Source organism: Solanum verrucosum, unplaced genomic scaffold (assembly GCF_900185275.1).
Source record: "Solanum verrucosum unplaced genomic scaffold, falcon-dt-bn FXZP01000062.1, whole genome shotgun sequence".
Taxonomy (NCBI): domain Eukaryota; kingdom Viridiplantae; phylum Streptophyta; class Magnoliopsida; order Solanales; family Solanaceae; genus Solanum; species Solanum verrucosum.
In genome coordinates, this window is record NW_026020477.1 from 9,048,642 (window position 1) to 9,066,253 (window position 17,612).

General features: G+C 33.0%; 1 protein-coding gene across 1 annotated transcript; it reads right to left on the reverse strand.

Moving 5' to 3' along the window:
* Window positions 1–583: 583 nt before the first annotated feature.
* On the reverse strand, window positions 584–11,945 carry LOC125809331 (probable hexosyltransferase MUCI70). Its single transcript, XM_049488988.1, has 7 exons — window positions 11,474–11,945; window positions 7,529–8,317; window positions 5,504–5,853; window positions 3,097–3,308; window positions 1,512–1,768; window positions 1,243–1,421; window positions 584–1,157 (listed from the first exon to the last, which is right to left on the reverse strand). The coding sequence occupies exons 1-7, from the start codon at window positions 11,739–11,741 to the stop codon at window positions 1,071–1,073; spliced, it is 2,142 nt and encodes a 713-aa protein (XP_049344945.1). The 5' UTR covers window positions 11,742–11,945; the 3' UTR covers window positions 584–1,070.
* Window positions 11,946–17,612: the final 5,667 nt, after the last annotated feature.

Genomic DNA, 17,612 nt, shown 5'->3' on the forward strand with positions numbered 1-17,612 from the left:
TTCTTTTTAACATCCTTGTTAGAAACAATTTGACTTCGTATTTTGTCCTTAATGAAATAATTATATCACACAAATATCAATCGCTTGTTTTAGATGACAAGATGTAAACAATCTTTCCTTTGTTTAAATCTTTTTTATGCCAAATTAAACACCACCACATGAATTGACATAAATTAGAATGAAGGAAGTAGTATATATGCAGTAGTTGTGACCGAGAATTATAACATACTACAAATCCCTCCATATTGTTAAACAAAACCTTATAGAGGAAAGACAGAAAAAAAAAAACAAATGCACAAAGCATCCCACGTTGGCAGAGTTCAAAGAAGGGCTAAATATTGAAAAGTGTGATGTAAACAATCTACCCTAAATTCCTAATGCAAGTACTAGTGGTTGCCTTAACGGCTCAAACTCATATATTATTGCTCCAAAGCTCCCTTTTGTTGAGGAAAGACACATCTATGTAATTAATATATTGGTAACGAGTTTTTTTTTATTAAGATACGTTAATTCTCATTCAAATAATTTAATTTTTATCCATCATGATTGGTGTAGATAGTGAGTGTGTGCCAATCACAAGGAGTAAAGCCACTACTAAACGTTGGAATTATCATGATAATAAGACTATAAATTGAATGAGTAAAAATAGTATCAATTCATCCAAATATTAGAAACAATAAATTGGCACCCTGCTTCATAGAAAAAGAATACATATAGTTAGGTATTTTCTTCACCAACTCATGTAGATACAATGGTAAATGGATAGAATGCTTCACACTAGGAGCTGGTCAAGGCAATGAAATTAATAGAATGGAAGCTGTAATGGTGGTGGTATGTTCTTTGCACCAGAAAGATGAGATGAGCCAGCAGAATCTACCTTGCTTTGCGTTGCTTTGAATCGATAAGGCTGGCGTGTGTATCGCTTTCTCTAGAGAATTTTGGTAATGTACAACAGACACAATCACAATGGCTATGGAACGATGACCCTCTTTCCAGCAAGCAAGCACAGTATAGTGACGCATATAACAAAAAAATTGAATCATCAGCCAAAACCAGGACTCACTCAGCATTTACTCTGTCTCAGGCTGAGAGAGAATATTCCTCTGCTCGTCTGATCTGTGACGGAACAGCTTAGCTATCTTTCGTCTTTCACAATCCTGCAATGCACATACTAAGTGTTAGAGGAAAATGGAAGGTCGTCTATCTCCACAGTTGTGCTTGGAAGGAACTTAAATTTCTCACCTTGAACATGTTGAGATAAAAAGGTTTGTCTGGGTTCATCTTTCTCAACTTATAGTATGTATATGCAAAACTCAGTTGATCACGGGGAGTAAACCGGTCAACCTCATTGAACCATAAACAAGAAAACAAGTTTGACATTGGTGTGTGAGCCCTCACAATAAAAGATCCTTCTGGTACATCTGCCAGAAACATGTAATGACATTTTGCCAATAAGAACACAGAAGCAGAAAGGTACTGCACGAAATTAAATAGAGAACAGTGAACTGTACTGCTGTGAAGAAGTTTGTTTGGATCAGATGCATTAAATCTTTGCAATCCATCAGCCTGATAAAATGCAAATTGTTCATCTATGACAGTATGATTGTATTTGTTAAGTTTCTTGTTTTGGGCAACTTCTTCCCACACACAATGCCTGTCATAGTGATTGGAAATTGCATATTCATAACCTTTACGCCACAGAAAGTACTCCAAGATGAGTAGGGGATCAAGCTGCAGCCGAAGCTTGCTATCTAACCATATTGAATACCTGCATAATTTCAAATGAACTGCTCGTAAAATGTTTTTGAAAAATAAAATAAAATTATAAGCTACTAAGATAGAAATTCTCCCTTCCACCTCTTTCTTCAGGGAGAGGTGTAATAAGCAATTCACATTCAAGCATCTCAACTTTTAATAAACGAACAGAAGTTTAGAAAGTTCAAGCAAACAATTATATGCATCGAAATGGAAGGCCCAAAAGAGAGGATAAAAGAGCAGTTTACAAGAGTATCACTAACTGTATCAAAAGTCCATCTTGCACCAATAGAATACAGTTGTCACTACTGAGTTAGATGACCTCATCGTTCACCTTTTGCTAATCCATTCACAGATAATACTACATTATATTACATGCAATGTGGAGTAAATCATATGACAGTGGTATCCACTACATGTTGGATAAATATGGAAAGGGAAGAAAAGGGGTAGGCAAGCAGCAAGATGAAGGCTGAGAGATGTGTGTCATTAACATTTTATGTTGTATCTTTCCCAACACCACCACACAAACAAGGAAAAGCAGAAACCCAGGCAAATTATGGAATCCTGAAAAAAATAGCTACCAAAGTTGAGAGCACCAATGAGTTAATGTAAAATTAGCACCAGCAATCCTCTGAACTCATAGTTATGGCATTGCCAGTTCACATAATTGACTTTTTCAAATATAGTTTATTCCCCAGTAGACAGAAGGGAAAGGGTAATTAATGCCGATCAAAAGTAGACCAAATTCCAACACAGTCTCTTATTCAGTACCATCTCAGCATTTTGATTATTTGCAGAAACTAGTACATTTTGCACTCATCAGTTGACTTCTGTCTACACAATATCTTTTAAATGGTGAAAACAACACATTGCTGCACCACTCAAAGTGAAAAAACATTAAACCCAAAAGAGACATTATTTACTTGAAGCTCTGCCTCTACAGTGAGACTAATCCCCACTCAAAACCAAACCATCATAAGAAGCTATCATCAATCTAATATTAGAAAAAAGCATGCACCAATTTTACGACTAGATAAAAAAAGATGCTAATGGAACTGATATTTTGATGCACTGCAGGAAGCATGAAGCTAATGCTGAGAATGTTCCAAATACAAATGATGTCCTTTAAGTTAAATATTAAGCCAGTGCAGACAACTAAATGCATTGAGAACGAATTTGTTTTTTCCTTCTTTCGTTCTTTTATTTTTTTGATTTGGTAAACCCCTGATTGGAAGTGAATATTGAGTGCTAACTAGCTATAGCATGGTATCATACAAGTCGAATATAAGCAGTAACATACCACAAACAAATACTACACAAGATTGTAATTCCAGTTACCTGGCTGAAGTAAAGAGTCGATGAGACAATAACTTTGGTATCTTTCCCACTCTCCGCATATCAGAAAATGGAAGATTCTTTACCACTACGATCTTCCATAAACCTACAAAGCCCATGCTGTCTGGCATCTTACCTTCAGCTGTAAGAGTTTTTAGAGTAGCTTCATCCACAAACATAACGAAGCAAACATTTTTCTTTGATATACGGGAGACCTGGAAAAGGAATTTAAATTAAGAAAATGTTATACAATGCAGCTAACGATAAGTTCTGGTAAAATAATTCAAAATCTCGTATAAACAACTACAAAAGCTATTGACAGAACCGAAACAGGTGAATCACAGTAGACTGTTTCCCCTTCTTCTTTTTATAAGTAGGTCATCCAAAAAAGACTCTACAACAACAACATACACAGTGTAATCCCACAAATGAGGTATGGGAAGGTAGAGCGTACGCAGACCTTACTGCTACCTTGGGAGAGAAAGAGGCTGTTTCCGATCTAGATGCATTATAAACCTTAACTGAAATAAGCTAGGAGCAATGTTTTCAAAAATGGTACTGACAAACCAGTTCAACTGATTTAACAAAGTTGCCACACAACTGGATGGGCTACAAGTCTATATTTCAGAAAAAATTGGTCAAACCGAGAAAATCAGAAAACCTGTAGAACCAAGACTGAACAAGCTGCGACTCTCTGAGCTTTTCATGTTCTTTCGGTCTTTTCTTCAGTTTTGAGTTAATTCTTGAACATAAAGACCATGATCCAAATAAAATACAAGTGTTTAACATGGCTAAGAAATTACTCTATCTTGAAGGAAAATTTAAAGCCAGCAAGAGAGAGAGTGAGAAGAACAAGGCAAGGAGAAAACTGCTTATGATGCTAACAAAATATCCTCTCAGCTCTATTTGTCAATATCGAGAAAGCTAGTTTGGCAGAGATATAAATTTGACTGATCACATCACAGTGATGATGGGGCTTTCACTGTTAGCATGTCCTATAGATTGGATAGCAACCAGCATAGCAGAAGCCAGTAAAGCTTGTGAAGGAACATGTGGAGAAACCCAGCACCTACCAAGGTAAAATGTTTTAAATGGTTGGTTATGAGGGCTTGCCTGACACATGAAGTCCTGAAGAAGAAAGGAATGACTATAGTATCTTGATGTTCACTGTGTGGGAAGACAGAAGAGACCAACAATCATTTGTTTTTGCACTGCAGTTCCACAGCACAGATTTGGGCCATATTTTTCACCCACAGAAAACTAAGTGGAGTATGCCTGTTGAGTTCTTGGATTAGGGGGAGCAGCAAGAGGCAGAAGGCTAGGTGGAGATTAATCCCCCATGCCTATGGTGGACAGTTTGGAGAGAGAGGAATAGTAGAAATTTTGAAGAAACATCCAAGTCCATTCATAAGGTTAAATGGAATTGTAATGTATCTCTCCTATTTTGGTGTAGACACATAAGTTCAGAGGAATCAGAACAGCTCGTAGAAATTTTGGGATCTCTGTAAGTAGTGTACTTTATCTGCACCAACTTTTGAAGGTCCAGCATTAGCATCTCCTTTGTAGAAAAAAAAAAGAAAAAAAGCTTGAGGATAAGAATAAGGAAGATAGGATTCTGGCGGGGTGATGAAGTTGAAATGGCAGGGTGAAAGAAAAGGGAAAGATAGACAAAAGAAAGATAAGAGTTTGATAGGTGGACGTGGTATTTCACCTGGGGAGAACACTCTCTCTCTCTAAAGTCAATCTACATGTTTTATTGCATCTTTGGATTAAAAAGGGTCATGGCACAGACCATAAAAGAAGCACATATGAAGTGGAGCTTGTGGAGAGATGAAACCATCAAAAGGATCTGACTAATGATCCCTGCTGCTACCTTCTGGGTTATTTGGAATGAGAGGAATAGAAGTTGTTTTGATGGAACCTCAAACTCCAAATCACTCCCTCAAAACTAGATGCTTGCTCTTACTCTTTTGCTGGTCTAAATTGGCTAATGTATCTACCACTGAACAATTTTTGGAGTTTATTAATTTCCTTCTCTTAGGAGTTTAATTAATGGCTTATTACTTTTTAAGTTGGAGAATACGAATTAGGAGCTTCCTTAAGTTTTTTTCCTTTAAGCAGATGAACATCTTATATGATACATCTTGATAGGGTGTATCCTAAGGATCTAAAGGAGATTAAACACTACTTTACTAGTAAATCTTCTCTTTCTCCTGTCAGCTTTTGACCAGTATAACAAAAGTGTGCATGAGTTCCTTCTAGCATCGACATGGAAAATACGATTTTGCTATGTGTGTACCAATATACACGTAGGCAAAGTTTCATGAGCTAGCATCCATGGAAAAGAACATCTGAAATTGTTATCTCATCCAAAATTACGAAAACTAAAGAGAGAAGAATTTGGTCATACCATTTTGCCCACTGGTATTCTCAAGCGATCTGAATTTCCGAAGATGCATGAAGCTACAGCAATGTGACAACTGCTAATGTATTTTGCATCGTCTTCTGCCAAGTCGAATCCGGTACTTGGAGTTCCTTCAGGGCCTCGAACAAAACCACAGTTTATTTTTTGATTGCGTGCAAGAAAAGATTCTTCCCGTTCTTCCAGACTTTGATGCCCAGAAAATCTAGGTTCCCAGTTTGCATCGTCAAAAGGTTTGTCCTCTGTTTCCGTGTACTGCAATGAAAACCTTGAAAACTTTCGACTTTCCAGAGGTTCCACAAGAAGAGCACTAGCATTCAAAATTTTCATCTCACAAGCTGCAAATGTAAAAGCATGATTATTTAAGTCCTGAGTAAGGGAGTGGGGTGGGCTAATGTCCAAGATTTTGCACATAAACTCATTCTATTAATTGCTAAATGCAAGAAAATACAGAAATTTCCTGATGTTTGGAAATCCAGAAATCTGAGAAACGATGTCTCATACAAGGGACAAAAAGGGCTTGAATCCTGGCATGCTGCCTTGTCAAGATCCGAAGGTTTATACTTGACATGAAAGACTGCTAATACTCTACAGCACCAGACCATGATGACTGTGACGAGCAAGACAGAAATCACACATTTAGCTAGCAGATTAGCAGACTGGAAAATGAGTACAGTGAGATGGCTAAAATAAAAGATTTTGAGCAACATCACTCTACTTCTTAGACGAGACTTCTCATACAATATTCTACTCTAATACCTTTCTTTTTGGGGAAGATTTTTAGAGATTGGGAAGACTCTAATCCCTAACCTTTTTTACAACTAACATGCTCTAATACCTAACTTCATAATTATTATATAAATTACTAAGGGGTCGTTTGGTAAAGTGTATAAAATTAATGCTCAATAGAGTGTATTAGTAATGCTTGTATTAGTTATGCTTGCATTAGTTATGGATAAATTATTTCTTATGCATTGTTTGGTTTGGTGTATTAAAAATAGTATGCATTGTATAAAAATATTATTTACAAAGTTATCCTTCACAATTATGGTGGAAAAGATGTAAAAGCGCTTTAGAGGGGTAATCGGGTCTTTAACCATGCTAATGCATGTATTAAATTCCTTTGCATTACTAATACCTAGAAATCCATGGTATTAGTAATACACTCCTTATACACAATAGAGTGTATAACTAATGCTTGCATTAGTTATAGATAGCATGAAAAAGTGTACCAAACAAGGGGCTACTAATACATAGAGCTAATGCATGCATTATTTTTGCTAATACACTGCCAAACGACCCCTAACAGTATCTGAAGTGTTGATGACCTCCTACTATCATTAGCATCTCAATATGCTTTACATAAAGATGCTCAGTTAACAGCTGTCTCTTGTTTCTTTTCGTTTTTTCCTTGACTGCACACAACTAAATACGAGTAGCAATTATTAGTTTAACTTCCCAATGATATACATCAACTCAACTAAAATCTTTCTCTAATCTAGCAAAATATCCATGACTAGCCTACATTAACCTCATCAAGAAAGCTCAAATTGTAGTTATATATTATGAGAACTATTCCTAAGTATGATATACTACATTATTTAGTGAATTTGGTTCTCTTAGTCTTTCTTATTTACTTCATCAATTATACATATAAATATATATAGGTGAATCAGGATCACTTGCATCCCACAACAAGTCTCTATTTTTACAGACACAGACTTCTAAATTAATTATCCAGCATGTAGATGTTGAATATCAAAAGTGCCTTTTCTTTAGGCTAAGAGTAATAAGGAGCAAATTTTATTAGGTAAGTTATACAAAGCGCTTAAACAAGTTCCCATAAGAAAATGTTCCAATGTCCCCAAGCACATCTCTTCAGTTTTCTCTGTCCATGTTAAAATCAAAAAGTTCAGACATCAAGTTGACTCGAGGAATACAAAATTGTCTGAAGACAAAATAATCATAAAAATAAAGTCACCGGGCACCAACAAAAATAGGAAATAATGTTACCATGCTTCCTTGGCTTCCTTCTGGATACTTGCCGCTTTTCTGACGAAGACTTTTTTGAGGGGTGACCATCAATGAAGCTGACACGTCCAGAGTTTGTGTTAGATTTTTGGTGATGAGAACTTGAAGAGGATTCCTTATTGGAAAAGTCCTTGGATGTTTTACTAGCCTCTTTGGCATGATTTTGATAGTTATTTCCAGCAACATGTGTATCAAAAAAATGTCTGTCATTTATGTCCAGGGATTCGGCAGCAACAGTATGGTTCCAATCTTCATGACCACCATCATCATATTCGTCTGTATGTGCATCTTCTAAGTCAATTCCATCATCATATCCATCATCTGCATCCACCAGTTCTCTTTTCTTTCCCTTGTCAGCATCACTCGATTGCTGGTTTGGCAAATGATGTCCATCTTGTGAGTGTTCAGCATTCTCCAAGGAAGCTTGATATTTGGCTTCATATTTTCTCAACTCATCGCGTCCAGCTTCGTTGTATAAACCATTTCCACCATGATCCAATCCTTTTGAAAACGACTTCTTGTCACCTTTCTTCCCATCTGGAGGACTTTGCTCCTTATCCAAGTCACTATCTGGATTCCGCTCCAAATCCTCCTCGCTGTAATCATCATCCCTTCTCCGGTCATCCTTATCCCAATAACGAGAATCCCGGCCATGATTTACTGACCCATGTCCAAATTGGAGAACCTTCCCTTGTGTCCGTGTCACATTTGTAAGAAAATCTGAATCATTTTCCACATCACCATCATCTTGAAAGTGATTATTATCTAACTCTGCACAGCATACAGGGAAACTGTCTAAATATTGGAGCATATATTTCTAAAACAGAACTGGAAGATTTAGCCTTAACTGTCCAAAATAATGAAAAAAGATACAGCTGAACACTCCGGAACATCATATGCAGACCTTGTTTGTTTGTTTGTTTGTTTGTTTTTAACTAAATATGCAGACCTTGCTTGTTTACACTATTTCTTTAATTGCCATCCATAGTCAACCATATTTTAATTTTTTTTTGACTCTAACAAGTTGATTGGGGCATCTAGCTTTACATTATGATTATTTATTATTTTGTTAACCCAAAAATCTCCGAGGGAACGCACATTTTGAAACCTGGTAAATAATGGGTCCGCCCCTCTACCCTCGGGAATCAAACTCATCACGTGCGTGTAATCCACACATACTATACTCTCATCACTAAACCAAATACCTGTGGGCACATATAGTTTTACATTTATTATGTTGTCATCTTTAATCCTAAAATTCTAAAAATGGAAAGGGCTAGTTTCAAGAGATGCACAAATTATAGATCATGAAGCCAAATTCATAGATCATTCCAACTTTGCCAGTTCTTTGCTCACAGATAAATACTTGCCTCATAAACTCAAATTATACTCTAACCTCTTACTTATTAAAAGTAACACTCAATTCGTACTTGGAATACAGGATACTTCAACATACTGACTCACACAATTTGGGATGCATCCCAGAAGCTAATATATCCGTGCACGTGCTGAGGCTTCAACTCCCACATAATATTACTACTCTCACATTCATTCTATGGAACTCACATTTCACTTTGTTGCATATTTATTAGCAAGCCACTCCTGTAGCACTCTTCAATGTCAACCATCTATGTTAATTATGTGTTATATTTTCATCTATCATGTCATTCTTCCTAAAGGTTGAGCCCAGATATCTGAATAGACTGCACTTGGGAACCACAATCCGTGTAATCTTACTTTACCTTCATTTTTCTTGTGACGAAATTTACAGTGCATATGATTTTTTGACTTATTTAACTCGCCATAATAATTAAAACTCTTTACACTAAAGAGTGCTTCTCCGTAGTTCCAGCATCCGTTTGGTTCACTTACGAGTTCTGTCAATTAATACATCATACTCTACAAATAACAACAACATACCCAATATAATCTTATATGTGGGTCTGCGGAGGGTAGAGTTGTGAGCATACCTTACTCCTACCTTAAGAAATAGAGAGATTGTTTCTGATAGACCTTGGTACAGGAAAAAGCACATTAAAATAAGTCAAAAAAGGAAATAGCTAAAGTGAAGAAACCGTGGCAAGATACTCTACAAATAACATCTACAGATGTACCGTAAAACTTAATAAGCCCAAATATTGTTAAGTAAGTTCTTACCATTACTTACCAATTCATCGGCATTTTTGTACCGTTCTAGTCTCTTTTTTTTATGACAAGGGAAACTCGCAACCGCTACCCTTTGGGTGCGCACAAGGTAAAACTCCTGCTCCTATGCAATAGCTCGATCACACGGGAGAGGTAACCCCGCACTAGGCAAGCCTAGAGCGACAAGCTTGACCCAGAAGACAAACCCCTTGTTTTCACTAGCAAGGGGTTTCGAACTTGAGACCTCCAACATGGAAGTCTCAAGCCCAAACCACTGGGCCACCCCGGAGGGTGAGCGTTCTAGTCCATTGTGAACATTCAACCTCATAACAAGGTCATAATGTGGCATTCCCTAACTCGATGATACTTAAATGTAGTCTAAACTAAGAAACGATATCCAATTAAAAAAACGAATCTTCTTACTTCAGTTTAACTCAGTTTCAACTGCCGAAAACTAAACTACTTCTAAAAGCAGAAAAAGCCAAATTATTTTATCATTACCACTTTGGCATAAGTCGTTAACTCCCCAGTTCTGGTAAATAAATAAACTATGAAATATTACCGAAGTAGCCAACTCTCAATTCCAGAATCATGTTGCAACCATTTTCCAAGTCATCTACTGTGTTTACCCTCCTCAAAAAAAAAAGTCATCTTCTGTTTTTTTGGTTGATCGTGAACTCTTAAAACATTCAATTATTTTTCTTATTTGTCTATCTTAATTTTTCCCAATAATCTTAATTTAACTTCAGGTCAAAAAATAAGAAAACTAAGACTATCTTCAAATGTTGTAAACCTCACAAAACTTAGAACTCCCATTTCCACAAGAATCCTTTAGAATTTGCACTATCTAAAGACCAAGACTAACTAGGGCCACAGAAACCCACAAAATTTTATAATTACCCTAGATCTCCAACTACTCGAAAACCAAAAAAGCTAAAACTGCTAAACCTGCACACATTTTAGCATTCCCATTTCTAAAATCATCAACATTTCAAACAACCAAACCAAAACTAACCGAAACTGCTGATAAGCACAAGTATTACCAAATCCCATTTCTAAAAAATTCTCCGAATTTCTACTACTCAAAAATTGCAAACCGTCAAACTTGGCATTGTGAGTTCTGCAAAAATCCTCTTAAATTACCTTTTTGCATTTCTTTTTTTAAAACAAGTAATGAAGTAATGGATTACATAGGAAGGCATCAAGGAGATGCATAGTTACAGGATGCTAATAACAAAAGAACTTAAAAGCTAGTAAAATTCAAAAACTGTCCTGCACTAGTTACTCGGGACAACATTATCCAAGTAAAGAGATTAACTAAACATTTAGCTTTAAAAGAGTGACTTGGGAGTTAAGATGCCACCAAAACACCTTCTATATCTCTCATTCCAAAAGGCTCCAAAAAAATAGCAGAATATTTACATTTACTCACAACCAACAAGAACAAACCATATCCTTTAGTACACTATAGCAAGGACAATCTCATTATAGAACTAGGACAAACCCCATCCAATTACTCCCCACCAGCCAACTTGCACTTCCACCAACCCATCCGACATCCTGCTACAAACCAAAAGAACAAAAATCCGGCCTACCAATGCTAGACAAAATGAGCTCACAGTGAGTGTTGTAGATGAGATTTCACCTTTTGATCCTATTCCGCTAAACTCCTAAACTTGCAAAACCCAACAAAATCTAGCTTTACCCATCTCACTCCCTCCAAAAAAAGATAACAAATGTAACAGAATTCGTAGTCAATGATAGCGCAAGGTCTCAACTAACCTTTATTTTGAGATGTGAAATAGAAGAAAGCAGAGACGGAAACAACAAAGGCAACGAATAGAATAACGATTATAGCACCAATCGAGATCTTGCGAGTAGTAGACTTCAATCGACGGTGATGATTCCGCAATTGCTGCTGCTGTTGCTGCTGCTGCTTATTCGAACGAATCCCTACCGATACATGATCCGATGCAACTCCGTTCCGAACAACTCCACCACCACCATTGTTTATAATACCTATAGCACCCGATTGTCTGTACTGAGCCATTCGAGCATTGTAGAACCAGAAAACTTCGTATTACAGCCAAGTTGAAGAGTGTATAAAGGGGTTTTTGAGGCAAAAATGGAGATTTTTGTGACCGGAAAATGATGAAGAATAAGGAAAACACAAAAACACGAAACTCGTGGATTCCGCGCCGGGCTTTACATAACACTTTTTTACTCACCTCTCATAAATATTTGTCAAAATCCCTATGTTAGATCCAAATTTACACGAGCCATTTTTCTAATAACTTTTGTTTTTCTTTCATTTTTGGCATAAATATTAGTATCTTACTAAATATATTTTTTTTCACTAATAATGGGAAAGGGCCAACAAAATTATTTATGATGATTTTTCATTCGAAGATTAGTATCCTCATTAAAATTGGCTAATTTAAATTTATATCGCTTAGAGTCTCATTCGGAAAAAAGCTTTTCATACGCAAAGCTCGAATTCGAGAGATTTATTCTTTTTTTAAAATAGTTTGTCCTTCGGGATGGCTCAGTTGGTTTGGAGGGTGGATGATCCGAAATCGACCCCCCTTCAATGCCTTCTGAGTCAAACATGTCGCATAGGGCTTGCCTAGTGCGGTTTACATACCCTGTGTGGTTTGCAGGCTAATACACAGTGGAGATTTATCCAGTGCACACAAAGTGCTCACTCGAAGGGCAGAAATTGTAGCGGTTGCGGGTTATATCCTGGGTTCCAAAAAAAAAATAGTCTCATTTGTTGCATTATTTGACCAAATTTTTCAAACATTTAGAACTAATTAAAATTGAATATCTCTAGTTATTTTTAAAAATTAATCAGGAAGTTTTGTTAAAATTACGACACAAAAAGATCTTCATTAGCTGCACTTGAAGAAAAGTACAAAGATGTAGAACAAAAAAGATAATTGCACCATAAAATACTAATTCGTGTTACAAAACAAATTTACTGCTTCGTCAAATTTAACTAATAAAGTTTATTGTAAATTTGACAGAAATAAAAGATACATTATTACTTTTGATAAATTTAAAAGATCAAAATTATTTAACAATATATTAAAGGATTACTTTAAATCTACTCCAAATTTAAGAGACTACTTTTATAATTTCTCGGGTAATGAACTTTCTATTAAATTATTGTTGCTTGCAAAATCGACATATATAATTTAATTTTTTTTCAATTTTTTTTTCTATTATTGGCCACCAATATAAATATATACGAAATTCACACAATATACAAGTGATGTGGCAGCTCTTTCTTCACTAAGGATTATGTTTATTTATTTATTTATTATTATTATTATTGCTTTTTACCTTATTCTTTTCATTTAATTTGTTCGCTTTAAAAAGATTTTAAAAACACAATATTAAATAAATTATTGCTTCTTTAAAACTCCTATTAAAGTATTCATACGTCTCTATCATAACAGTTCATATATTTAATAATACTATATTTTTAATTTATTAATTTCATGTATAGCACTTTATCTTCTCTTAAAACCACAAACTCAAAACATTTTTTTTCTAAAATAAATTAAATCTCTAGATTTTCATTTTTCTTTTACTGTATACAAACAAAATTGATTTAACTTTGTATTGATAACTCATTAATTATCTCATAATGTTTGCTCAACTATATCATTAATTGTAGAATCAGTATACATATAATTGAAAATATTTTTTGAAATGTATTAGTTAGTAATTTGATCTTTCACATTGAAAGTGTAAAAGATAAATTAATTTTCAACATTTTTTTCTTTTTCTCTTATTTTCAACATGAAGTACGCAAGAGATAGAGATTTTGGCCAAAATCAACCTTAAATTATATCTCAAACTTAAATTACATTCTTAAAGTATCATTCTTAGCAGAAAACATCCTTCAAGTATATAAAAGTGAACAATTTTCATCCTTCTACTTTTAGTAGAAAACTAAAGATCCCACAAAAATCAAGTTATTCCTTCGTAATTATTATTCTTAGATACGTCAAAAATATTATCGTGAAATTTTTTGGTAACTGAGTTTAGAATTATGCAAAATCTTTTAATTTGATAGTTTTTTTCATTTATTTTTCATGTTATCTGATATTAAAAATATTATTAGTTGAAATATGTTCCGTCTCAATTGAATAAGCTAGCAGCGGCGTTTGTTGGAGACATCCGCTTCTAATAATGTAGAATGAAACTCAAATGCTAGACATAATCAATATTTTGATCACTTCAATATCATATTGACCCAAAAATTTATTGATCCAAATACAGTTTAGCTTTGAAAAAGGTAATGATAATTAAGCTACAACTTCTTTTCGTTACTAAATGAGAAAAAGAACAGATTGTGTACCTCACACCTTCCAAATATTTTTTGTTTCGGTAAGCAATGGTGTCTAAGATTTTTAATATTTTTTTCAGGAACTTTTTATAGCAGATAATGAAATTATGCAGGAAAACTTTTGTTGATAGTCACGTGAACTGCTCATGTTTTTGTAAGATCCCTTAGTTTTTTGATGATTTCTTATATAAGCTTTCAAATACTTAGAGGATATTTTTTGCCAAAAAATATATTTTAAAAATATAATTTAAGTTGGGGATATAATTTAAAGATGTTTTTGACCAAAAACTCCCAAAGAATACATTAGAAAAGATGGGTATCTTTTAGCCAACTTTATCTTTTTATAAGTGAAAATACCATTTCATACATGGTTTATATAAAATATATAAATTGCTCATTTAAAAAATTAAGAAATACATCACTACTTAATAATAATACAACTATGATTTTATTTTTGATTGATGAATAAGCAGACCAAATTAGTCATGGCCGTAGAATAATGGGTTAAACCATACTAACATAACAAATTTGTTAGAAGAAATAACTCTTGAGTCGTTGGATAGAGTGTATTAAAAAAAATAATGCATGTATTAATTTTGTATATTAGTAATATTTTGTTTGATACATTTTCAACTTATGTATAATTAATAGTTATGTATAATTAATAGGTTGATGTGTGTATTATAATATACATGAAAATTCATGATATTAGTAATGCAAGAGATTTCAATGCATGCATTAGCATGGTTAAAGACTCAATCATTCCTTAAAATAATTTTTTTACAACTTTTTTCGCATAATTGTGGAGGGTGTCTTTGTAAAGTATTTTACAACAAAAAAATATGTAATGCATATTATTTTTAATACACCAATTAAACAATGTGTATAAGAAATAATAATTGCATAAACTACATTCTTAAAGTATCATTCTTAGCAGAAAACATCCTTCAAGTATATAAAAGTGAACAATTTTCATCCTTCTACTTTTAGCAGAAAACTAAAGATCCCACAAAAATCAAGTTATTCCTTCGTAATTATTATTCTTAGATACGTCAAAAATATTATCATGAACTTTTTTGGTAATTGAGTTTAGCATTATGCAAAATCTTTTAATTTGATAGTTTTTTTTTCATTTATTTTTCATGTTATCTGATATTAAAAATATTATTAGTTGAAATATGTTTCGTCTCAATTGAATATGTTATAGTAATGGCGTTTGTAGGAGACATCCGCTTCTAATAATGTAGAATAAAACTCAAATGCGAGACATAATCAATATTTTGATCACTTCAATATCATATGGGCCCAAAAAAATATTGATCTAAATACAATTTAGCTTTGAAAAAGGTAATGATAATTAAGCTCTAGCTTCTTTTCGTTACTAAATGAGAAAAAGAACAGATCGTGTATCCTCACACCTTCCAAACATTTTTTGTTTCGGTAAGCAATGGTGTCTAAGATTTTAAATATTTTTTTCAGGAACTTCTTATATCAGATAATGAAATTATGCAGGAAAACTTTTGTTGATAGTCACATGAACTGCTCATGGTTTTGTAAGATCCCTTAGTTTTTTGACGATTTCTTACATAAGCTTTCAAATATTTAGAGGATATTTTTTACCAAAAAAATATTTTAAGAATGTAATTTAAGTTTGGGTATAATTTAAAGATGTTTTTGACCAAAAACTCCCAAAGATACATTAGAAAAGATGGGTATCTTTTAGCCAACTTTATCTTTTTATAAGTAAAAGTACCATTTCATACATGGTTTATATAAAAATATATAAATTGCTCATTTAAAAATTTAAGAAATACATCACTACTTAATAATAATACAACTATGATTTTATTTTTGATTGATGAATAAGCAGACCAAATTAGTCATTGCCGTAGAATAATGGGTTAAACCATACTAACATAACAAATTTGTTAGAAGAAATAACTCCTGAGTCATTGAATAGAGTGTATTAAAAGAAATAATGCATGTATTAATTTTGTATATTAGTAATATTTTATTTGGTACATTTTCAATTTATGTATAATTAATAGGTTGATGTGTGTATATTATAATATACATGGAAATTCATGATATTAGCAATGCAAGAGATTTCAATGCATGCATTAGCATGATTAAAGACTCAATCATCCCTTAAAATATATTTTTTACAACTTTTCTCGCATAATTGTGGAGGGTGTCTTTTGTAAAGTATTTTACAACAAAAAAATATGTAATGCATATTATTTTTAATACACCAAACTAAACAATGTGTATAAGAAATAATTATTGCATAATTAATACAAACATAACTAATACATGCATTACTAATGCTAGTATTTCTAATACATTTTATTTGATATTATTCTCATGCACCCTAGGAATGTGTAAAAATCGAACTGACCAATAAATTGAATCGAAAAAATGCTATTGACTTATTTGGTCAACATATGTTTGTATAGGTAAACCGATATATAATCATTAAGGTTGTAGTAATTTACTCATTTACCCCTACATAAATACTAATATTAATATCAGTACCTTATTGTTTACTACATTTACCATTTAGCCTTCAATTCATACTATTGTCTTAGTTCTTTTATTTGTGTTGTACTTGTATAGTTATTTTCATGTTAGTTACTGATGTTTCTATTTTGTGAACATTATACAAAGTTACATTAGTGTCTTATCACACAAAATTATTGGAGTAGTCATATATATGTTTGTCTTATGAACATTTTTGTATTGGTCAAACCGTGTCGTTAAGAACCAAAATCGATAAATCGAAAATTGATTTTGAAAAATATCATATTGATTTAATTAGTTATTAGTTTAACATATTTAAAAATTAAAAAATAATAAAACGAACTGATAGTACATTAAATCAAACCGGACCGACCCCTAATACACCCTACCAAACGACCCCTATATTTTCCGTTTGACCATAGATATTTTATAAAATATTTGGGGGAAAAAATTGACAAATCTTGTTTGGCCATATAACTTGCCATTATTTGCTATATATTTTTGGAAAATCCATATTTTCAAATAGTAGAAAAAATTAGTATTTTGGGTCAAATTTTATTATTTGAGAACTTTTAAAAATTATAGCAAATTTTTATATTTTATAAAAACATTCATCATTTATAATTTTGGACTAAATTTCAGAATCCTAGTTCGACGTATAAAATTTATACAGTTATATACATGTTTTATCAGTTTTTATTCGAACTTGCCTTTTGAAGCCACTTTCAATTATAAGTAGTAATAGTATTTTTTTCATATATAAATCAATGATATTTTTCACAAATTCATATTAATTATGTTTGTTATGATTACTTTTTAGGAAACATGTTTAGTACAAAATGATAATATAAACTTATAAATACTTTTCATAATTCTTAGAACTTATGAATATAAAATTATATTTTTTAAAAAAAATAAAAATTTATCCCAAAATTCATAACAAAACTCGAAAATGATTTGCCAAAAATATTTGTGAATTTCTGACCAGATGTAGTAGCAATTTAATTAAAGTTTTGATAAATGGGTCAAAAAACTGGTTGAGCT